The sequence below is a fragment of the Rhinatrema bivittatum genome, chromosome 6, assembly GCF_901001135.1.
Source record: "Rhinatrema bivittatum chromosome 6, aRhiBiv1.1, whole genome shotgun sequence".
NCBI classification, from domain to species: domain Eukaryota; kingdom Metazoa; phylum Chordata; class Amphibia; order Gymnophiona; family Rhinatrematidae; genus Rhinatrema; species Rhinatrema bivittatum.
Genome location: NC_042620.1, coordinates 263,068,334 through 263,091,880, shown reverse-complemented (window position 1 = coordinate 263,091,880; position 23,547 = coordinate 263,068,334). Strand labels below are relative to the sequence as shown.

Here is a 23,547-nt window from a genome sequence, read left to right as displayed (position 1 = left end):
CCTCCCCAGGCTAACTTCCTAGCCCCTTTGAAAAACATGGTCTTTCCCCACACCTGTAATGCCGGTCCGGGCCCACCATCCCTCAGGGCCAATCCCTTGCCCTACTGACGTTTAAATTCCTTTGGGTAATAATCTTTAAAAGATCCTTCCCTGGCATCTTTACCAGCCAACGCCTTCTCGCGTGCGTGAGGTGAGTGAGTTAAGGAAGCTTTCCTTTCCGAAGAGGAGGCCGAATTTATGAAAAGTTATGACAGATTTGCACGTGGTGCACAGCATTAGACCAGGCTGAAGTCATGCGGATTGGGCGCTACTGTTCACAAATTTCAAACAGGTTCCGGTTTAAACCTTGCTCTCTATCTGTGGACAGAGTACAAAAGCCAGGGACGAGGAAATGCTCTCTCGCGCGTGTAACCCCTGGCACGGGCCAGGATCTATTCGCCCTCCCCCTTGCGTGAGAAGCTTTACTACTGGGTTTCCGATTTCACTGCCCCCTTGCTCACGCTGTGACTTACTCCTCCTCCTCTTCCCCAGGGCTGAAAGTCCTGCAATTTGAGGGAAAGGCAGGAAGAGAGGAGTGGAGGAAACCTCATCTATTTTGGAAAGAGAAGACCCTCTCGCTGCTTTCCGCTAACAGGAAGGTTACGTCCTCGCCGCGCACAGGTAGGAAAAGAGCTTTGACGAAAGACAAGACCGCTCTTGTTGTACTGTTACTGTTTTATTTTTTTTGTAATCACTTTACAAATTGTCATGCCAGTAAAGTTTCCCTGAATCTGATCTTCACTCCCTGGAAGCAGGGATGCTTTTCCTGTTGTGAAGGCGATGTATCTGTTAACTTCAGCGTTTCCAGAGTGTAGCCAGAGAAAGGGGTTACACGGTTTTCACACAGCATTCACAGTTAAGTATGGGGAGAATAATAATAATAATAATAATTAATAAAACTGTCTAAAAGGGCTATTTGAATTGCCCATCATGCATGCGAGAAACAGTACAGGTGATGCAGGGATCTGATTCTTAGCTACGGAAAAAGATGGAATCACGTGGTTAGGTTGGAGGAGGCAACCGAGCCTATAGTTTTGCATTTTCAGACTTATGCACGTTGTTTTTGAGGGGGGAAAAATAATCGTACGAAAAAGCAGTGGTGTGTGGTCAGGGTCTTCAAGGGATTCAGTGAATCCACAGCCCATAGGCGTCGCTTCAGGGTGGCAAGTGCCACCCCAAATTTATACATCGGCGTGGGCAGGGATAAACCAAAACCATGCTTGATCCGGTCCACTGCATCACATCTAGCTGCACCCCCCGTCCAATGGGCAGCAGGAGTCACTTTCAGGGTTGCCAGGTTTTCATAAAAGAACAAGCACTGTTAAAAAAAAAAAAAAAAGCCCAAAACACATGAGATTAAAACTACTTTTATTAGAAGGTATTCATACACAGAAAACACTTAAAAATACTTTTGTGAGTGTAATGGAGGAAGCACAGTGGCTTGTAATAGTATTAAACTCCCTAAAATGTCCATCAGATTTTTGTGGATTACATTACATTACACAGATTGTTCCAGACAGTATGCACTAAAAGTACATTTTTTAACTCACAATTCATTATTCAGTAATGGTTCTGTCTAGCCACCCTCCCATGCAGGCCAGTTATATGGTTGACTGGTGCACCACCACTCCAGTCTCAGCCACTGAACGCTGTAGCTCCTTCAAAGGGAAAAATAATAATTAAAAAAACAGCATATGTCTGGCCTCCACACCCTCCCCCCCCCCCCCCAAGCAGATGTCTGGCCCCCACACACTCATTCCCCCTCCCCACCACCTCCAAGCACATGACTGGCCCCCACATATTCATTCCCCCTCCCAGCTCACTCACTCATTCCTCTCCCTCCCAGCACCTCTTCTGTTTTGATTGCTGCCAGTTAAGTGCTTCATTCCCTTCAGCAGTCAAGCCTGCTGTGCTGCATAATAATCTTCCTCAGTCACCAGACTCTGTTGCTTGCCGACAGTGCCTGTCTGCCCACGTGCTCCTCTGAGGGTGGACAGGCCTCATAGGCGGCAGCAGCCAATCACAGGGACAACTGGGCTCATTTCTCACCCACCAAGCCCCAAAAAACGCGATTGACAGAAAAAAACGCCCAATATTAAGCAATCTGCGAATTGCAAAAAAAAAAAAAATGAAGTGAATCGCTAGAAAAAAAAGCCCAAAGTCTCAGGAAATAAGCAAGGTTGGCAACACTGGTCGCACTTATCCAAACGTTATCTCCTGCTGCCATGGGGCCAGACTTGCAGCTCTTACCTCGAGACCAGCCCCGCGGCAGCAGGAGATGACCTTTGGATAAACACGGCTCCTGCTGCTGCCCATCCCACGACTCAGCAGGCCGCTGCGGAGCCTGTCCCACGATGGCTGAAGAGAGAGATCCGACACCTTGGCTGCCAGCAGACCTCATGCCTCTGGCAACCAAAGAGAGGAGAAGGATGCAGTGCCTTCTGCAGACTCCATCCCGCTGGCAACCAAAGAGAAGAGAAGGATATGGTGGCCGCCAACAAACCCCATTCCGCCTGGTGGCCATCAGTAGACCCCATCCCGCTGGCAGCTGAAGAGAGAAGGAGGACATGATGGCCATCAGTGGACCCCATCCCGCTGGCAGCTGAAGAGAGAAGGAGGACATGATGGCCATCAGTGGACACCCATCCCGCTGGCAGCTGAAGAGAGAAGGAGGACATGATGGCCATCAGTGGACCCCATCCTGCTGGCAGCTGAAGAGAGAAGGAGGACATGATGGCCATCAGTGGACCCCATCCCACTGGCAGCTGAAGAAGAGGCCCAGGCCCTATGTGAGTGTATGTATCTGTGGCTGGGTGACTGCTTCTGTGTATGTGTGCGCATGTGGAGGAGTGACAGCCTGGGTGTGTGGATGACTACCTAGGTGGGTGGATGAGAGCTTGGGTGTGTGTTTGTGGGTAGATGCGATCTGTGTATGTGTGGGTTGTGTGTGTTTATTCATGGCTTTCCGAGGGCCAAGCCCACACCCATTACATGTTACAACAGGTCTAATGCCATATGGGTTCCATGTGTCTTTTGAAAGCCATTAGTTAAGTTAATGGGATATAAGCTGTCCTTGTTACAAAACCGGGTCGGCTCCCGGTTCCCCTGCGTACCTCGAGGCAGCTTCGGGCGAGTAGTAGAGCCCCACACACTTCTGAGCCGAAATCGCTGCCTGCCGCGGCTCCTGCACAGCGTCAGAGACGCTGCCGACTTCCGTCGCTGGCTCCACCCCCTAGACGCGCGCGCGAAGAGGGCTAAGCCTTAAAGGGGACAGCGCGGGAAAAGCCTGAGATGACGTCAGACGCCCAGGGTATTTCTACCCTGCTCCTACAGCTCTCCAGTGCCTTGCAACAAGGTTCCTGGAGTTGGCGTTTGCCTGCTGTGGTCTTGGTCGCCTTCGTCCTGCTCCTGCCTTCCCTTTGCTGTGGATTCTTTTGGTTCGGACCTCTGGACTGGCTTGGATTACTCTCTGGTTCTGATTCCTGGACTGGCTTTTGGATCGCTGTCTGGCTCCGACCCTGGACTGGCTGCGGATTGCTCTCTGGATATCGACCCCTGGACTGGCTGCGGACCACCTTTGGACTTCGACTCCTGGACTGACTTTTGGATTTCCTACGACCTGCTGGAGGCGCCAGCCGTCCGGAACCACGACCTGCAGGAGGCGCCTGCATCCGGACCCCCCATATCGACAGGAAGTCGCCTAAGTCCCAGCGGCCGTGTCCCTACGGGCTCCTCCTGGGGGGACTTCGGCTTCCAGGGTGAATCTCCTAAAGTCCCAGCGGCTGGACTTCTAAGGGCTCCTCCCGGGGGAGTACCGGTCTCCAGGGCAAAGAGTCTTCTTCCTCTCCGGTCCAACACTGTCCATTCGTCTCGTAAGGGTCTAAGTCCTGGTCGCAAAGGACTTCACCGCAGACCAGAGCGTCAGCCAGCACTGAGCTTCCGAACCGCCTCCTGGTTGGGACATTTTGGCTGTGGACCTCTACAGTACTCCATCTTCTGTTCCAACCAGCCCAAGGGTCCACGAACATAACAGTCCTGCTAACTTAACTGGGATATTCAGTGGCATGGCAGAGCCACTGAATATACCCGACTGTATTAAAGTTGGCCGGTTATATCTAACCGGTCAATTTTAGGACAGCCCTGTGGCCTGTCCAGAGTTAGCTGCATAGGTTTAAGTGGCTAACTCCGAATGACCTATGTGGCTGACTCTGATCCGCCTGGAAACGCCTCCCATCCGCCCCCAGAACGTCCCTGACTTACGTGACTAAATTCTAGCCGCACAACTTGGGTAGTCATTCAGATGGATAACGTTTCAGTTAGCCATCTAAATGACTTTCAAATATCGGCCTCTGAATGTGTGGTTAAACATCAAATAACTGAGCATAAAAGTTGTATCCGTACGGGCAAACAGTACAACACTGGACTGCATGTAGTCATACAACTGAAGAACTAAAGACGTCCATATTCAAAAGCATTTAGTCGAATGACTGAGAAGTTACATGATTGTCGACTCTACAAGAATGCCATTCCACGTCTTTGTTTGATATATATATATATATATATGTATAGGTTGCAAATATATATGTGTGTGTGTGTTGTGCACTGTCCAGCCATATGGTTTAGATGTGGAGGTGGAATGGCATTCTTTTTGGGCTAATGTAACACATTTTTTGGGCTAATGTAACACATCCCCCCGAAAGGGGGATGTGTTACATTAGCCGACCCCCCTAAAAAGTCCCACTATGTCTTACTTTCAGGGTATGTCTTATATTGGAAAAAAAACCTGAGTGTTCAAAAAAAAATTATTTTTAAATACCTGTCGGAGGGCCACGTGGGTCCAGGCGGCGGGAGCCGGGTGGTCGCGTGTTAAATCTAGGCTGCGGGCGGGTGGGCGCTTGTTCCAGGCGGTGGCGGCGGGTGGACGCGCGTTAGTTCGAGACGGCCGGCGGGCGGCGGGTGGTCGCGTGTTAAATCTAGGCCGGGTCGCACAGGCGCGCATTCATTCACTGCCGGTGGGGGCTGCCTCGGCAGCCCCCACCGGCAGTGAATGAATGCGCGCCTGTGCGACCCAGCATTTCATTTGGGTACTTGCCAGGTTCTTATGGCCTGGATTGGCCACTGTTGGAAACAGGATGCTGGGCTTGATGGACCCTTGGTCTGACCCAGTATGGCAAGTTCTTTTCTTATGTTCTTATCTGTGTTAGGAGTCACCACCCAGGAAAACAACCTCGGAGTCCTTGTGAACAACACCTTGAAATCTTCAGCCAAAAAAGCAAACACAATGTTAGGAATTATTGGGAAAGAAATAAAGAGCAAAACTGAGAATATCACAATGCTCTCATGCAGGTTGCCCCATCTCAAAAAAGACACAGCAGACATAGAAAAATTACAGAGAAGGTGACAAAAGTGATAAAGGGGATGGCAAAACTCCCTTATAGAGCGAGGTTAAACAGGTTAGGGTTCTTTGGAAAAGAGATGACTGAGAGGGGATATGACTGACATTTATAAAATCATGAGTGGTGTGGACCGGGTAAACAGAGAACAGTAATTTATCCTTTCAAATAACACCAGGACTAGGGGGGCACGCCATGAAACTAGCAGATTTAAAACAAATCGTAGGAAGGATTTTTTTCACTCAGCACACTATAAAGCTATGAAATCAGTTGCCAGGGGATGTGATCAAGGCAGTTAAAAGAGGATTAGACAAGTTCCTTAAGGAAAAGGCCATAACCACTTATGAGCCAGGTAGACTTGGGAAAACCAGCGCTTATATCCCTGGGCGTGAGATACAAGACAGATCAACCATCGGGGATCTGCCAGGTACTTGTGACCTGGACTGGCCATTGTCAGAGACAGGATGGACACTGGTCTGACCCAGCATGACACGTCTTGTGTTCTCCCTCTCTCTCTCCCCCTCCCTAGGCTTGAGCTCCCAGCTCTCTCTCCTCACTCTTAGCTCTCTCTGTCCCTCCTTGACAGATCCCCCCCCCCCATTTTCTTGCCCTCTTACCCTTCCCCAAGGCTACATCCCACCCTGCTCTCTCTCGTTCTACAGGCTTGACAGCTCCCACACCACCCCCCCCTATCCCAGCCTACACAGGCTGATGCTGCCACCTCTCTCTTCTGGCTTGCACGGGACCACCTTGCTACCTCCTCCCTCTTCCAGCCTGGGCGGCCCAGTGCTGCTGCTTCCTCCTTCCAGCCTGTGTGCACCGATGCTCTTCTCTCTGACTCTTGGTTCTCATTTGGAGGGCAAATATGAACTTCTGTGCAAATTCTGCATTGTGCAGAATTTCCCCTGGGAGTATGAAGTTCCACCCAGTGAGACTGGTGGCAGCGAGGGGATTGCAGCTGGGTGTGAAGGTGCCCCAACACTGTGCCCTCCTGGCTCATCCCAGCAGAAGATGCTGTTGTAAAGAATGGTGCAGGTGCTCTGGTTGTGGGAGAATTCACAGTTCCTAAATGAGAGGCGTTGAAGCGAATGGTTGATGAATGCAGAATGTGGGGGAGGCCGCATTGAGAGATGCAATTGCCTTAAGTTAAAAGCCTGCATGCTATTGTAAGGCCGTGAGGTGGCACTGTTCTCTTTTAGGGTTCAAATGAAAACGGGAGCATGTTTTCACCTAATTCCTCCCCTTCGTATATTGTGTGTTTAGTTGCTTTTCTGTTCTTTCTGCTCTTTCTCAGAGGAGATAAAACCCGCTCCCTGCCTCATGCTGTATCAAGATGAAAAGCTCATTTCCTGCAGTCCTCCTCCACTCTCCCAGCAGGAAGCACTGACTGCAGTGAAGAGGGTGCAGGAGAGCTGGCTGTGAAGGGAGCTTGCAGCTCCCACAATCCCAGCTTCTCCCAGCAGGACAAACTGCAAGGAAGGCTTATAGAGGAAGACATTAAACACTGTTCTCCTGTTACCTCCCTCCTAGATCCTCAGTGGTACCCAGCAAAATCGCCAAGATGGCAGAAGCGGAACTTGATATGACTGTGTTCCAGAAATTAGATTATGTCAATGGGATTCTACTGCCAATCCTCTCCTGTGAGAACTGGGAGAAAATCTGGAACTTCCAGGCCCGGCCAGATGACATCCTTATTTCTACCTACCCCAAAGCAGGTAAATACCCCCCCCCCCCCCCCACACACACACACACACACACACATCCAAAATACCTGTAATACCAATGTAAATGGTATGTTTTCAATTCTGTGTGATACTGTAATATTTGTTTACCTATGGTAGTGTAATTTACCCCCTTTTTTTTTCAACACCAAAACTACAGGTCTTTCCAGACCCAGCGAAAAGATCCTGGATAGGAAACAAAAGATTTGGGTTAGGGAGAGCAAGGTATTGGTGGAAGGATTGCTTAGTGGGACAGAGAGATCTGGACAGCGTATCTTATTCTGAGAGAATAAAAACCCAAAGTCATCTGCATAATAATAGAAGTCACACAATGGAAGGCAGCAGGGATGAGATGATGAGTCAGTTTACAGAATAAAAACAAAGGAATAGATAAGAAACAGGAGAAGGAAGTAGTAAAACAAATTTGGAAAGACCTGTATGCAAATACTCATAATCTGTCCAGCAAAATCTTTGACCTAAAAGCCACCATGGGGTAAGGAGATGTTGATATGCTTTCAATCACTGAATCCTAGTTTGCTACTAAACAGAACTAGGAGTCAACTGTTATGCCTGTCGGTCGCAGACGGCTGCGACCGCGTGTGCTTACTTCCTGCACCACTCTCCTGCACTCCCTGGGTCTGCTCGTGGCGCGGGCCAGCCTACACCACCATGTTCCCTGGGATTCCTCATGGCGGCATGGACGCCGTCACCACCCACGATGACTTCGGACCTTCCTAGGCGTGCGCACACGTGTCACCGGCCCTGCCTTTGAAGCCTCTTCGGCGGGAACTTCGGGGGTGTCCCTGGTTGATGATGTCATTGGATAGGTGTACCCCAGCTAGATGACTTGGCAACAAGTTCCGTACATGTCTACAACTCTTGCCTTCGTGTTCCTGAGACTACTCTACCTAGCTCTTGCTCTTGGACCCTGTCTGGCACCCGCTCCTCGGGGGTCAGTGTGAGCTCCTACGGAGACTCGTTCTCCTGGCCTACACCACTCCTCGGGCCGGCTCTGCACCTCCTGGGTCCTATCCTGCAAGGTCTTCTGCTTCTCAGGACTTGCCCTGGAACACCGCGGCAACCTGTGAGTTCTATGACAGGACTCCCCCGCTCCTCGGGGTTGTGCCTGTGTTCTACACAAGACTGCGCCTCCCCGCTCTTCAGGGCCACGCCTACGAGTTGTTCAAGAGACTGTCTGAGCTTCCCAGCTCCAAGGGGTAGCACTCTTGTACTTCACTGTGACTGTCTGCGTTCCCTCCTGGAGCTGCTTAAAAACCCTCTCAGGGAGACGGCCTTCCCAGACCCCTCAAAGGGAGGGGCTGCATTTGAATGGAATCCTCCCCCTTAATGACCTGCGCTGCTTGACCTTGAGAACATGAGAACTTAAGCCAGGGCTTACTGGTAACCGGAAAATGGCTATCTGTTACGGTCTGATTTGTTCCCATGTCGGCTGGCAAAGGGGCCTGCTCCTATGGACCTGGTTTTAACAGAGCTTCAGGGCATTCGGGACTTGACAGGGGTAACATTTTAATACCACTCGTAGCATTAAACCTAAGTTGGAAATATTGGCAGAGCAATTTCTCACGCTGACGTCCAATGTGAGTAAATGTGAGGGGATACTGGCTACATTAGAAGGGCTGCCACAGCAAGTGCCTCAGCACTCAACCGTTAACAGAAGGCTTGGGGGTGGTCTGCATGGAGTGACAGTCAATGTTAGCCTTAAAATAAATAAATCAATTAATAGATAAACAAATCATTTTTGGGGCTGACTGGATGGACCGTTTTGATCATTATTTGGTGCTATTCACTGTCAGGCCGATGCAATACTGTGTGCTCAGGCTATCTCACAAGTGGACGCGCGTCCATAACCCCTTATGCAATAAGGGGATTAGCACGTTCAAAACACATGTCCAAACCAGCACGTATCTAATAGAGCTCATCACATGTAAATGTCATGTTGATGAGGCTCTTAGCTGTTACCTGACACACACATTTTTACTCTCAAAAATTAACGCAGCGCCGAAGCTGGCGTTAAGTCTTGAGGAGCCCAAAAGTTAATAGAAAAGCAGAAAATACTGTCTTGCTGGCAGTCAGGTTAAGAAAATGGACGCTCAATTAAAGAACATCCATTTTCCTAACCCATGGCTGTGCACGGGTTAGTAACATAGTAATGACGGCAGAAAAAGACCAAAATGGTCCATCCAGTCTGCCCAGCAAGCTTCCCAAGGTAGTAACGGCCGCTCCGTGCAGGGTACCCCCCATGTTTCTCTTAAGGGTAGTAACGGCCGCTCCGTGCAGGTTACCCCCCATGTTTCTCTTAAGGGTAGTAACGGCCGCTCCATGCAGGTTACCCCCATGTTTCTCTTACGGGTAGTAACTGCCGCTCCGTGCACGTTACCCCTATGTTTCTCTTACGGGTAGTAACTGCCGCTCCGTGCAGGTTACCCCATGTTTCTCTTAAGGGTAGTAACTGCCGCTCTGTGCCGGTTAAGCTTTTTTATTTATTCCCATCCTCTAGCCTTTTAGGAAAACGGACGCTTGTAAAATTGAGCATCTGTTTCCCTAACCCGCACACAGCCCCTTCTCCTGGGAGCCCGATGCCATGGATGCACCAGAGACGCACAATTTATCCTTAGTGCGTCCTTTTTAGCGCGGCAGCCCATTTGCCTGTTGCATCGAGTGCCCAGGAGAGGTGATTGTGCGTGCGTTAAAAAAGTGCGTCCAGTTTGGGTGCACGTTTTTATAGCGCGTTGGTATTGCAATCTGCCTGTAAGTTATTGTGGAAGAGACTTGTCTAACTGCAATCAGAGGAGTAATATATTCACATATTAGGTGTTTCTGAAGTATTGTAAGGTGCCAATATGATGAGGGTCATACAGGACCTCATGTCGCGAATAATGCATCTTCTATTTTAGAAAACATTTTAAGTGGAAAGGGCCTATAGGGTCCCTTCCTGGCCTCTCCCTAACTCTAAATTTCCAAAGCCAAGTTTAGTGAAAGTGTTGCGATAGCCTCAGGTGCTGGAAATTCTTTCCGCAGCTCAAACGTAAAGCACTGATCATTCATCAGGGGGAGAAGCTTTTTCTTTATTCCGGATCTGGCCAAAACTACAGCACGAAAATGCAAACAACATTTTGCTCTCCGCCTGCAGCTCAGAGACACAGGGGCCAAGTTTGGCTGGCTGCACTGCCCTCGGATGAGAGTAACGTATAACAGTCATAACAGTCGTACTCCTATGACCATCCGGACAATTGGGCGGCAAATGCCCGGCTGGCCCCATGTGATTTCGGTAACACCTTTTTTTTTCCTGGAAATGCCGCTTCGATTTGCTGGGGGCGGATGAGATTTGGCTGCTGCTTTTTTTTTTTCTCGCACCTGGGCTGTGTTTGTTTCTTGGTGCTTTTCGCCCCTCTCTGTCCTATTGACTGGTTGCGATTGATTGTTATTGGATTTAATATCTGCCTTGAAGGCCTCCTGGTCTCTGTGCTTCCCCTTGCAGTAGTGAAAGAGTTTGCTTGTTTTGGCCTGATACGTTATTTGGCCATTTCACCTTAGGGATGCTATACTGCATTGGATATTATGGACAGGCTTAGTCTCCTCTTTGTTTTTCCCCTGTTTTTGGGCAGAACAGTTCCCGTTGTTATGGAGCTGGTCAGTCCCTGGTTTATTTTAGGTTTGGTAACTTTTGTTGCTAGGGGAGGTGATTACTTTATCATGGAGTGATGGGGATGGGTGTTTTTGGGGTGTCTTCTCGATGGCTGTACTGCTGGTCTCTTTTTGGTTTTTTGATGACTCGTGGCACTTTCCTTTTTGGACTTTTTCATGCCAGGGGAACCTGTTTTTGGGTTTGTTTTTTTTTAATAAGGTCTTAATGGAGTCACTTATGTCTTTTTTTTTTTTTTTTCTGGAACCACTTCATGGAGTGTCTCGCTGATACATCTCTTTTCATTTTCTCTTTTTCTGATCTTTCGGCTGTAATATAGCTTTGAAATGGGTTCTCCGAAATTATTGAATGTATAAAGTCTCAATGTCGATGGTTTTAATCTCCAAATCAGACGGAACATTTTTTTTTTTTTAGACTGCATTAAGAAGCAAGGGACGCACATTTATGTTTGAAGAAAGTCATTTAGATGGCAAAAACTGAGCTAAACTGAAAAGGGATTGGATTGCTTTTCTGCAGCATATAACAAAAAAATGGGGTTTCTCTTCTTTTAAAAAAAAACAACCCCAGGATATTCAGATTTTCTCCCAGATTTCTGATTTGGAGAGCAGCGGCTTCTGCTCTTTAATGTCTATGCCCTTAATGCCGATTAGTCGGCTTTTTTTTAGGGAGCTGGCTAAAGTGCTCTTAGATAATGGAGACATATCTGTACTTATGGGTGGCGATTTTAACCATCCGCTTGATTTATTTTCAGATAGGCAACGGGGTTGTAAGCCTACCATGACTAAGACTCTACATGTCCTGAGAGCAGTGATTGCTGAATCCGTGGCATATTTTACATCCCACTGGGAAAGATTTTACTTTTTTTCTCCTCCTCTTGTAATTCTTATTCTAGGATTGATTTTTTTTTTCTTGACATCTAAATCTCTATTACCTAGGATAAGTAAGGCTGATATTTTATCCATTTTAGTATCTGACCATGCTGCAGTATCTCTCTCTCTTTCTCTGTTGACGGGCCCAGCACAAGTCGCCTGTGTGAAAGGCTTAACTCGTTTCTGTTGCATGATCAGGCTTTTCTGGAAAAAGATGTCTGGCTATATATACCAAAGTATGTCACTATGAATGAATCTGACTGCCCATCAAAGTCGGTCATTTGAGAGGCTTTTAAGGTCCCTGTAGGGGGAGAGATTATTAGTTATATGGCTCATAGTAATAAAGAGCGCAATGCAGAGCTTAGCCAGCTTGAGAAGGCGATAGCGTTAACAGAATCCCAGCATATTCAGACAGGCTTTTCTGCAGTCCTTCGGCAGCATCATAGATCAAAATATGGATATACTTCATGCGATTAGAGGGCTGGAAAAAGTATCTTTATGAGGAAAACTACATATTTTCGGAAAACAGTCAGTATTTGGCTGTGCGGAAAATTAGGTCATGGATCCACACTATTAAGGTAAACCAGTCTGCTACTGTTACTTGAGATATTGAAATGTTATACTGATCTATATTCTTCTGAACCTAGAGAGGTGACTGCTCATGGTGACACTTTTTTTTAGGGCAGGTGCAGCACCCTAGGATAACTGAAGATGATAAACGTTTTCTAAAAGGAGATTAATTCAGTTATGCACCCATCTTCCAACACACAAGGCCCCAATTCCTGATGGCTTTTCAGTACAATTTTATAAGGCTTTCAGTTCGTTATCGCTTCCAAAATGTATGGAGTTATATTATTTTTTTTATGGTGAGGGGCATGCTGAGGGTAATTTTCTCAACGCCCTTACTATTTTGTTGGAAAAATCTGGGAGGGACCCCTTATTAGAGCAGAATTATAGACCAATATCTTTCTTTAATGTAGATTGTAAAATGTATTTCAAAGTGCTCGCTTCTCGGTTTAATTCTGGTTTGGGTAGTTTAATTCCTCCAGACTCAGGCTGGATTTATGAAAGGAAGATATATTTTTGGTAGTTCCCAATTGTTTCATGATATCATTCATGTGGCTCACTCTCAGTATATTCCAATGCTCGCTATGTCCATCGATGCTGAAAAGGCATTTAATTGGTAGAATGGGATTATATGCTTAAAATCCTAGCTAGGTTTGGATGTGGAGATAATTTTATTAGTATGTCCAAATATTATATAGTTGCCCTAGGTCAGGTATATTGGCGAACAGTGCCCTTTCTGACAGCTTTGCCTTGGTAGAGATACAAGACAAGATTGCCCTCTCTTTCCCCTGATCTGTATTCTATCTTTACAGCCAACAAGAGAGGTTACATATAGGGTCTTTCGTTTTCAGTTTAAATCAGTTCCCTGTACGTACCAGGATCAGTCCAGGACACCTGGGTTGTGACTCCGCACCAGTAGATGGAGACAGACTAAAACTTGTGGGCGGAGCCATATATGCCCCTGTGTCAGTCACAGCCCCTCAGTCTTACTCTGTCTCCAGTAGATGGTGCTGTTAAAACCGATTTTTCACCCTAATTTAGGCAGATTAAAGAGGAGATCCAGCGTCACAGATGCAGTGTCTCAAGGCCTCCAGCAACTGCTGAAAGCCAGTATTGGCCAAAGCACCTGAGGCGTTTCAAATACTGCCCCCCCCCCCCCCCCCCCCACCACCAGCAACGGTGCTCACCCCCCAGTGCCTGCCGATACGGCCTCCGCCCGGGGCAGCCAAAGTGTCTGCTGCTTGGTGCTGCTAGTGCAGCATTTGCAGCAGGCCCTGCCCTCCAGAAGTACCTCCCGGCCCTGCTGTAAAGCAGAAGTGCGGTGCTGCGGAGTGCAGGAGAGAGAGAGAGGCCTGGCGCCACCTCCACTGTGGAGGAATGCTGCTGCAGTGGGGGGTGGGGAGGGAAAGGGACATGCCAGGCAGGGGATGGGGGTAGAGATAGGGATGCAGCTGGGGGGGGGGGGGGGGGGCCGAGCACGAGAATCTGCTCAGAATTGTCTTATTGTCCTGGCTTCTGTCCAAAGTGAACTCTAGTATTTACCCAGATAAATGAGTCACATTTTCTCACTGTTTTTCTCTTGTTTGTGTTCTTGTCATAATAATAAACTCTGATAAATTCCCAGGGAAAAATTAAAAAAATAAAAACCAAAACTGAAGATCTTTTGCTCTAGGGCAGAGAGGGACTATTTCCGGGGTTTCTGTTGGATAGCTGGATGATAGAAGTGCTGCATACAAGGATGGCACGCTGCTTTATTTATCTGTCTCGCCCTGAGCTCTCTGTCCCCAGCCTTTTGTCCTTAAATCACTGAATTGTCTGTCTTTTCTGTTTCTAAACTTAATTGGGATAAAACTGAGATTATGCCACCTAATATGAGATTACATACAATCTGGTATTATAGATGGAGATTGTAAGCAGTCTGCAGGTGGATTCAGGTATTTTAGGGGTTACATTTATTTCCAGTATTGACTTTAGTGCTTGGATGGCACAGCCCTCTGCTGCTGGGAAGCAGCAGAGCAGCTTAGACCGGAGCATTCCAATCCAATCCTTGCTAACTCGGTTTGTTAGCAAACGAAGGGCAGGATAAATACCAGGATGTGCTGACGTCACTCGGAGGGGACGCCCCCGAGGTTCCCACCATGACATGGATAAAGACATAGGTGGCGTGCGCGCACACACCCTAAGAGGCCCTTAGGAGAAACATGGCGTTGCCGATCCGGGGATGCCGGAGAGAGCGGCATGAGTATAGCAAAGGGTCCAACATAGCGAGGAGCAAAACATGCTGAAGGATGTTTAAGGCGAAGATACTTGGTACTTAACCAGACTTTGTCTCCAGGCTGAAACTGTGGTGCCTTTCGATGATGAGCATCGTAGGTTCTTTTTGCTTTCTGTAGCTCCTTTGTTTGCTTCCAAAGTTGAGATAGCTCTGCTGCAGTGGTCTGTGCGGCAGGAGAAGCCACTGATAATGGAATTGGCAGAGGAGGCAGCGGTTGTCGTCCGTAGATGAGCTGGAAGGGAGAAAACCCCGTAGAAGTAGCAGGATGCGAGTTAATAGCAAATTCTGCCCAAGGCAGTAATTCAGCCCAATCTTTCTGTCTTGAGTTGACATAGGATCGCAGAAATTGCTTCAGCGTCCTATTCATCCTCTCAGTCTGACCGTTAGACTGAGGATGGTAAGTGGAAGTTAAATCCAAGGTGATGTCAAATTTTTGACATAAAGCTCTCCAAAACTTCGCAGTAAATTGTACTCCTCTATCGGATAGGATATGCTTAGGCATCCCTTGAAGGTAGAAGCTGTGTTTTAATAAAGAGTTTTGCTAACTCCGTAGCGGAGGGTAATCCTGGTAATGCTACAAAATGTGCCATTTTGGAGAAGCGGTCAACTGTGACCCAAATGGTGGTGTTTCCATTGGATGGTGGCAGGTCTACCACGAAATTGGTTGCAATATGTGTCCAGGGTTCATCCAGCGATGGTAGAGGTTGTAACAAACCCCAAGGACATCCAGCTGGTGGTTTTTGCTTGGCACAGACAGCACAGGAACCCACATAAGCTTGTACGTCCTTTTTCATGGTTGGCCACCAATAGTACTGTTGTAACATAGCTAGGGTACGACTCTGTCCCGGATGGCCAGCCAGACGGGAATCGTACGCCCACTTCAACAGTTTCTTCCTTAGATTTCTGGCCACCACAGTCTTCCCGACGGGTACCACATGAGTGGCTGCAAGAACCACTCTACCGGGGTCAATGATGTGATGGAGTTTATCTGGCACATCCTGAGGGAAGAAGGATCGGAACAAGGCATCAGCCCGAGTGTTCTTCTCTCCCGGACGATACTTCAGAAGGAAGTCAAATCTGTTAAAGAACAGGGACCATCTTGCTTGATGGTGATTGAGTCGTTGAGCATGTCTGAGGTACTCCAAATTCTTGTGATCGGTGTACACTACTATTTGGTGTTGTGCGCCTTCCAGCCAAGGAAGCCACTCTTCAAAGGCCAGCTTGATTGCAAGTAACTCTTTGTCTCCGATTCCATAATCTCTTTCGGCAGGCGAGAACCTCCTTGAGAAGAAGGTTCAAGGATGGAGCACATTAGACTCGCTATACTGGCTTAACACCGCTCCCACACCAACGTCTGAAGCATCGACCTCGACGATGAATGGACGATGTGGGTCAGGATGGCGGAGGCACGGCTTCTTTTGAAAAGCCTCTTTGAGCATCAGAAAGGCTGATATGGCTTCTGGAGACCAGTTGGCGGGATTGGCTCCCTTCTTGGTCATAGCAGTTAGAGGGACAGTCAATAAAGAGTAGTTTTTAATAAAGGATTGATAGTAATTGGTGAAGCCCAAGAAGCGGCCCAGTGCCTTCAGGCCTGTAGGTTGGGGCCAGTCCCGGATACTTTCTAACTTCTTGGGGTCCATCTGAAACCTGTTTTTAGAAACAATGTATCCCAGGAAGGGTACAGACTCCTTGTGGAATTCGCACTTTTCAAGCTTTGCGTATAGGTGGTACTCACGCAGGCGTCTTAAAACTTTCTTGACATCCTCCTGATGGGTTTGCAGATCTTGAGAGAAGATCAATATATCATCGAGATATACTACTACACATTGATAAAGTAAGTCCCGTAAGATGTCGTTCATCATATTTTGAAAGTCCTCAGGTGCGTTACTCAAACCGAAGGGCATGACGAGATATTTGAAGTGTCCATAGCGGGTGTTAAAAGCAGTCTTCCATTCGTCTCCTTCACGAATACGCACCAAGTTGTAAGCTCCTTTAAGATCTTGATCTGGATCAGACAGACATCCGAGTTTGCCATCCAGGCAGATAAACCTTCTTTCTAATCAGTCCTCAAGACAAAGATTCTTTAAGTTTGAAATTATTTATTGTACAGGTAGATTCTACTTACAATTGTTGCATCTCAAACGTAAGCCCCAAGGCAAAGATCTTTGGTAACTGGAAACAGGGTAGCAGGAGGGAGAAGAAGGTCTCTTGAGTTGCAGGAATTAGTTTGTGGTGGAGGTAGGGAGCTTGAGGGATATGAGGCTGATCTAGTCTTCAGAAGAAAGCAGTAAAAAAGAAGGTAAAAACTTGATCATTTCAGGAGCTTTACAGAGCGCTGCTAGCTCTGAAGCCTGCATGGGCAAGACTGGCCCTTGCCGAGAGCTGCTAAGGGAAATGCCTCCACAAGCTGGGGCAGGGGGGCAAGGTCCAATGGCAGTGAGCCTAAGAACCATGTGACCAGGGGGAACATGAAGGACAGTCCCTTGAGCCTATAAGGCACCTAGGAAGACTCAAGTTTGATTGAGGGGCATTCAAGCTCTTCCAATAGTGAGAGAAAGTGGAGGGAGGAGGGAGCTTCTCTTAAGGGAAAGGTTTCTCTTAAAGGCAAGGCTCACAGACTTTTATCATGGGTTACAAAAAGTGTTTCAGTATCAGAAGGGAGGGGCTGCACTAAACACAGTTAAACTACAGTATATACAGATAAACATGTACCCACTGCTGGGGACAGAACATGTCTAATCTGGAGAATATTTTGGCTCCTTGGAGCCTGTCGAACAGTTCAGAAATTAAGGGTAGGGGGATTACCTTGATGGTAATCTCATTCAGACCCCTGTAATCGATGCAGGGGCGTAAGGTGCCATCTTTCTTCCCTACGAAAAAGAAGCCTGCACCAGCAGGAGATTTGGAGTGTTTGAATTCCTTCTGCAGGTTCTCTTGTATGTAGGTGGACATGGCTTGAGTCTCAGCTACTGAAAGAGGGCAAACTCTTCCTTTGGGAGGTTCTGAATTAGGCTTCAAATTTATGGCGCAGTCAAATACTCTATGCGGTGGAAGTACATCTGCTGCTTGTTTTGAGAAAACATCCTGGAAGGAGGCATATTTTGGAGGTAAGCCAGGTAACGATGGAGTAGTGGGCATGCAAATGAGTGGTGAAACCTCCGCGAGGCACCGGCCATGACAGTCAGGCCCCCACTGGGACAGTTCCAACGTGGCCCAACTAAATGGCCTTTTCCAGTACGAGAAATGAGAAGGATTCAGAGTGTAAAGCTCCGGTGTGCAGGCCAATGGCCTAGTAGTCAATGAAACGTCTCCAGGAAGTGGTTCTCCATGGATAGAGGACAATAGCAAAGGCTTAGCTGTTGTGCCAGTCAGCCGAGGAGGCCGTGGCTGACTGAACTTACCCCTCCCGGCCATGGTCTGCCGCGCTCCAGATTCCTGAGGCTGGGTTCGTGGGCACCTCCTCAGGCTCCGAGGCCTACCATGACATCGAGAGGCCTTCCACGGGACGCCGTCGCTGTGGAAGCCCTGCCTCCGACGTCCTCTAGACGCGCGCGGCAAAGCCGGCCCCTTTCTTAAAGGGGCCAGCGCGGGAATGCCGCCCAACACCCGAGAGGTCTCTGCCCTCTTCCTGGAGGTATTTAAACGCTCAACTCACTCTTTCAGGTGAGTTAGCAAGGATTGGAATTGCTCCGGTCTAAGCTGCTCTGCCGCTTCCTAGCTGCCGCAGGAGGCTCTCTCCGCCCTTTGGGATAATTCTACTTTAACTTGGGTACCCGGTCCTCGGGGGCCCTTCTGCTTTCTTTCAGGTGCCTATCCTGGGATACCAGGTACTCGCTCCTCGAGGGCCTGCTCTCCCTAGTCTGGTGCCTGCCACTCTACAACATCTGCCTGCCAGGAATTCCAAAGATACAGCTTCTGCTTCAGTGAGTACTAACCTATCAGTCTATCTCACCTACAGCTTCAGCGTTCTACATCCGGGACTTGTTCCTGTTCACTGCACTGTCTTCACCTACTCAAGAGTGAGACGGGTCCTCTCTGCTGAGGATCCCTGGACTACTACTGCTGGAGCTACCTTCCACTACTGTCCGCTTCCTGGGCAGTGCCACCGTGCTGTACAATAAATACAACTTCTCTGTGTTTGCGTGTATAGAGTCTAGCCTGGTACTGCAGTTCCTCACGGGGCTCCTCCCCTGGGAGTGGCCATCACTGCAGTACCCAAGAATCCTCTCCAACACCTCATAACCACAACATTAGCTATTGGTGTGGTGGAATCCGTAGATGTTCAACTAAGCGCTTCAAAATAAAATTGCCTCCGGCACTGGAGTCAATGAGAGTGAGAGTCTGAAATTCAAGGCCTCCGCAGAGCAGAGATGCTGGTAAGGATAATGGAGGAGTAGGAGAGATGAGGCCCAGGAGAAATCCTCCTGCAGATCCTAGGCCTGTCAGTTTCCTGGACAGATGGGACAGGTTTGCACAGCGTGGCCCGATTGGCCACAATAAATGCATAACCCCATGCGTTTGCGAAAACGTCTCTCCTTGGAAGTTAAATGGTTTCGGCCTAGTTGCATAGGCTCTTCCTCTTCTAAGGAAGCAGATGGTAGGCTGGAAGCAATAGGCACAGGTTTAGGACGGTTAGCCCCCACTGTGGACTTTCATGGACTCTTAGCCTCCTGAGTTCGGTCTCGGATGCGGCGGTCAATTCTCCCAGCCAGTTCCATCAGGGACTCAAGGGTATCAGGCAAATCACGAGCCACTAATTCGTACTTTAAGCGAGAGTTGAGGCCCTCCATGAATATGGCACGTAGGCATCCAGTGTCCCAATGTAGTTCGGATGCTAAAGTCTTGAATTCGATTGCAAATTCTGTAAGCGGCTTTTTACCTTGCTTGAGATTGAGCAAAGCAGATCCAGTGACAGTCTGGCGCGCCAGATCATCAAAGACAGACTTGAAAAGTTTTAGAAATCCTGGTAGGTCATTCAGGATAGGATCTTCACGTTCCCATAACGGTGAAGTCCAAACCAAGGCTCGTCCCTCTAGAAACATAGGATGTAGATGGTCTTGGAAGCTTTAATGGGAAAGAGGGTAGGCTGTAATGCAAAATGCATGTTGCATTGATTAATAAACCTTCTACACATCTTGGCTTCACCCGTAAAGGGGGTAGGTGTGGATAAGGGTACAGTGGTCTTGAGGGTCACCACTGGAAACAGCAATTCTTTCACAGGAGTTTCTGAAGAATTCAGTTGAGCATGTAACCGATTGAAAGCAGTAGTTAGGCTCTCCAAAGACTTTTGTTGTTCCTTAATCCGCTGGGCTAGGCCATGTATGGCCTGAAAGACAGCGAGCTGTGCCGAGCCAATGGAGTTAGCAATCTGTTATATTTGTGGCATCGTGTGGACCCTTAGTCGCAGTGGAGATGACTCCTCCCACGGGGAGGGAGCCCTGTGGTGAACCACAGCGATAGGCTAAACTCAGAGAGCAGACTCTTGTAGGTGGAAAGCTTTATTGTACTGCTGTAGATAGATGGTATGAGGCAGGAAGGAAAAGCACTGAAGCCTGGCAAGGTGCCAATACGTTCAGACAGTCTCAGATGTAGAAGTCTCACCCAGATTTTCAAGGTGGTTAGAGGCCCGCAGTGCGGAAAGCCGAAAGTGGGTGGAGTTGGAGAACCGGATCATAGAGGCACTCACAGGAATGTAGTGCGGACATCTTCCTGACAATGGAGATGGTGAGACCAAAGGTCCGTGGTGCAGGATACACTGGACAGATAGGTCCTCGGGGAGCGAGTACCTGATAGCACAAAATCCTGAAAGAAATAGAGAGAGACCCCCAAGGAGCAGTTGTCTAGTTAGTAGAACCCCCGAAGGGTTGGTGGAAGCGAGAAGCCCCGAGGAGCGGGTGCCTAGAGCTTCGTTGGAGTGAGAATCCCCTGAGGGAAGCGTGGCATCTAAGTGAGCAGCTTAGAGCGGTCAGAGTAGCTAAACCGAAGTCCTTGCTAACTCAAAGAAAGTAGTGTAGAGGAGGCTTAAATACCCGGAAGTACTGATGTCATGCGGTGGGGACGCCCCCGAGGTTCCTGCCATGACGTGTACTTAAGTGTAGGCAACGTGCGCGCGCGCGCCCTAGGAGGCCACGGGAAGGAGCATGGCAGACTGGGACACCCATGCTGAGTAGGAGACGCCGAGGGTTTCGGCGCGGGACCGGAGGCAGCCATCTTGCCCAAGGAGGAGGAAAAGGGTAGAAAAGAGGTAAGGCAGAGCGGTCGCAGCCGTCTGTGACCGGATGCAACAAGAACCACTTGCTTCCATTCTAGTACCTCATCTATTCTGGGCAGAGTGTGCTGGTCTGGAATAGTTTTCTTGTTCAAGGTTCTGTAGTTGATGTACATCCTAACTGCCCCGTTCTTCTTTCTAGTCACCACTATAGGGGAGGCACAGGGGATTCTCGACTCCTTGATAATTCTTGCAGCTAATAGTTCTTGTAGGTGCTGACATCCGTGATATCTCTAGGAGCAAGTTGTCAGGACCTCTCATGGAAAGGACATGAATTATGAAGGAGTATAGGGTGCTCTACCCCTCTGGCCAGCTCCACCTCCCACCCATGGGTCGAGAACACCTTTCCACCCTGGGAGAATTGTTGTATCAGCCTGTCTTTCCACTCAGGGAGGATGGGAGAGTCCCCAAAGTTGAACAATGAGGGATCAATGGGCATAGAAGGAGCCCCCTGGGGGAAGACCCTGGTGCTAACTGTGTCTACTGAATACATTTGGGCTATCTCTGAGCCTCTGGCCAAGGTAATCTCCTTCTTGAATTCATTTCGTACCCAAACATGCAGGTAGAATGCTTCATTGTACATGCTTGGGCAGGTAGAATACTTTGTTACCTAGCATTCTCCCAGGCAGATGACTACTGGGGGACTCTTAGAAACATAGAAATGACAGCAGAAGAAGACCAAATGGCCCATCCAGTCTGCCCAGCAAGCTTCACACTTTTTTTTTTTTCCTCATACTTATCTGTTACTCTTGGCTCTTAGTAACCCTTTGGTTCTATTTCCCTTCCACCCCCACCATTAATGCAAAGAGCAGTGTTGGAGCTGCATCTAAGTAAAATATCTAGCTTAATTAGTTAGGGGTAGTAACCGCCACAATAAGCAAGCTACACCCATGCTTATTTGTTTACCCAGACTATGTGATTCAGTCCTTGTTGGTTGTTGTCTGTATATAGATCCACTTTTCTTCATTCCCCCTGCCGTTGAAGCAGAGAGCTATGCTGGATATGCACGAAGTATCAGACTTTCTCCCCTGCCGTTGAAGCAGAGAGCTATGCTGGATATGCACGAATTATCAGACTTTCTCCCCAGCCGTTGAAGCCGAGAGCTATGCTGGATATGCACGAAGTATCAGACTTTCTCCCCTGCCGTTGAAGCAGAGAGCTATGCTGGTTATGCATTGAAAGTGAAGTATCAGGCTTATTTGGTTTGGGGTAGTAACCACTGTAGCAAGCAAGCTACTCCCAGCTTTTTGTGATTGCAAATCTTTTTCCACATTTCCTCTTGCCGTTAAAGCTTAGAGCAATGTTGGAGTCGCATTAACTGTGTGTATATTTACTGAATAAGGGTATTATCTCCAGGTAGTAGCCGTCATTCCCGCGAGCCCTCCACTCTTCGGAGGGTAACCCGACTCTTCAAACATGATTGGCTGTTTCTTCCTATTTGGAGGAGCTCCATGTAGCATTTAATCTTTACTGGTTGTGATGAGGCATACCAAGCCAGCCCCAAATCATCTTCAACTTTATCCCTTTTTGACTGTCCCATCCACCAGTATGCTGCTATGCAAAGAGGCTGACCAAACAAGCTAGCATTGGTCCCAATAATAATGGGGGTGTTATCTCTCCCCCTGGTTTCGGGACATACTAATGCCAGAACAGGTACTATCTCTTGGAGTTCTGTCACATTTTCTGGCCTCGAAGTAACCCGACAGGTGCTTCTGGAACAATTCTTAGATGGGCTTGACCAGCCTATGCGAAATTTGAGTCTGCTGACATACTAGTCTCATGATGGAAAGAGCTCTAGAAGTGGTGGATGCCTTCCACCAAGCACAGTTAATGCCCAATGTGATAAGGAGATCAGAAAGGCAACCCACACAAGCTTTCCCAGTGAAGCACAGATAGTGAAGCTTCCCGGCAGTGACCCTCAGAAGCGGAGAGCCCATCTTCTGGACCAAGAACCCAGACTCTTCCATGTGCTTTAACTGTAGTCAGAGAGGGCAGTTAGCCAGGGATTGCCATTTTGAGAGGCCTGAAATTATGGATGTCACCTTAGTGACCCAACTAACACTAAACTGTAAAGTCTCTAGGGATAAAGGAAAAACTCCAAAGTAGGAAAAATCCTCACTCCGGAAGAAGAAACATCTCAGGGAGTTCACCATCAGCACAGGAATGAAACAGACATTTTTTTCCTTATGTGCCCTTTGTGCAGGGCATGGACATCAGGAGGACCGCTGTCCATTAGAAAGGCTGAAAATAAAGAACGCTCAAGGAGATTAAAGGCAAGGACAGTGCCACAGGGGACATGCTCCTACTGTAATGTCAAGGACTGTCTATGGTTAGAGGATGTGGAGTGCAAACATAAGGAACAGCTCAAATAAAAGAAAAGGCCAACAATAGAACCCCAGAATAAGCATGAGAAATGGGAAGAAGCGTGGGCAAACATGTTCGCAAAGCTACAAAACTGTAGTTTAGTGGATGACCCTCTTCAGCGTCTCAGAAAGTATGTGATTCATGTGGAACCGGATGAAGTCCCGGTTCCACATGAATCACATGGTGGATTCAGGGTCTAGCAAGACTCTCGTTCATGAGGACTTCCTCCAAAAAGAACACATCAACCACAGGAAAAAAAAGAGACGCTTGCCTGCTTACATGAGGATAAAAGAGAATACCCAACCAGTCAGTACTGTTGTCGACCAGAGCAGATCAAGCCATTATGAAAGCAGGAGTTCTTCCGAGCTCCCATACCCAATTATGCTA

The 23,547-nt window shown here is 48.2% G+C and overlaps 1 protein-coding gene across 2 annotated transcripts in view; it reads left to right on the top strand.

Moving 5' to 3' along the window:
* Positions 1–409: 409 nt before the first annotated feature.
* The window catches only part of LOC115094229 (sulfotransferase 1C4-like), a 39,693-nt gene continuing 16,555 nt past the window's right edge, over positions 410–23,547 (top strand). The window contains exons 1-2 of one of the 2 annotated variants that reach the window (XM_029607058.1): positions 410–660; positions 6,963–7,147. In XM_029607058.1, coding sequence (XP_029462918.1) covers positions 6,994–7,147 — 154 coding nt within the window. In that variant the 5' untranslated portion in view covers positions 410–660; positions 6,963–6,993. The remainder of the gene's footprint in view (positions 661–6,962; positions 7,148–23,547) is intronic. The other variant, XM_029607057.1, reaches the window with a different exon arrangement.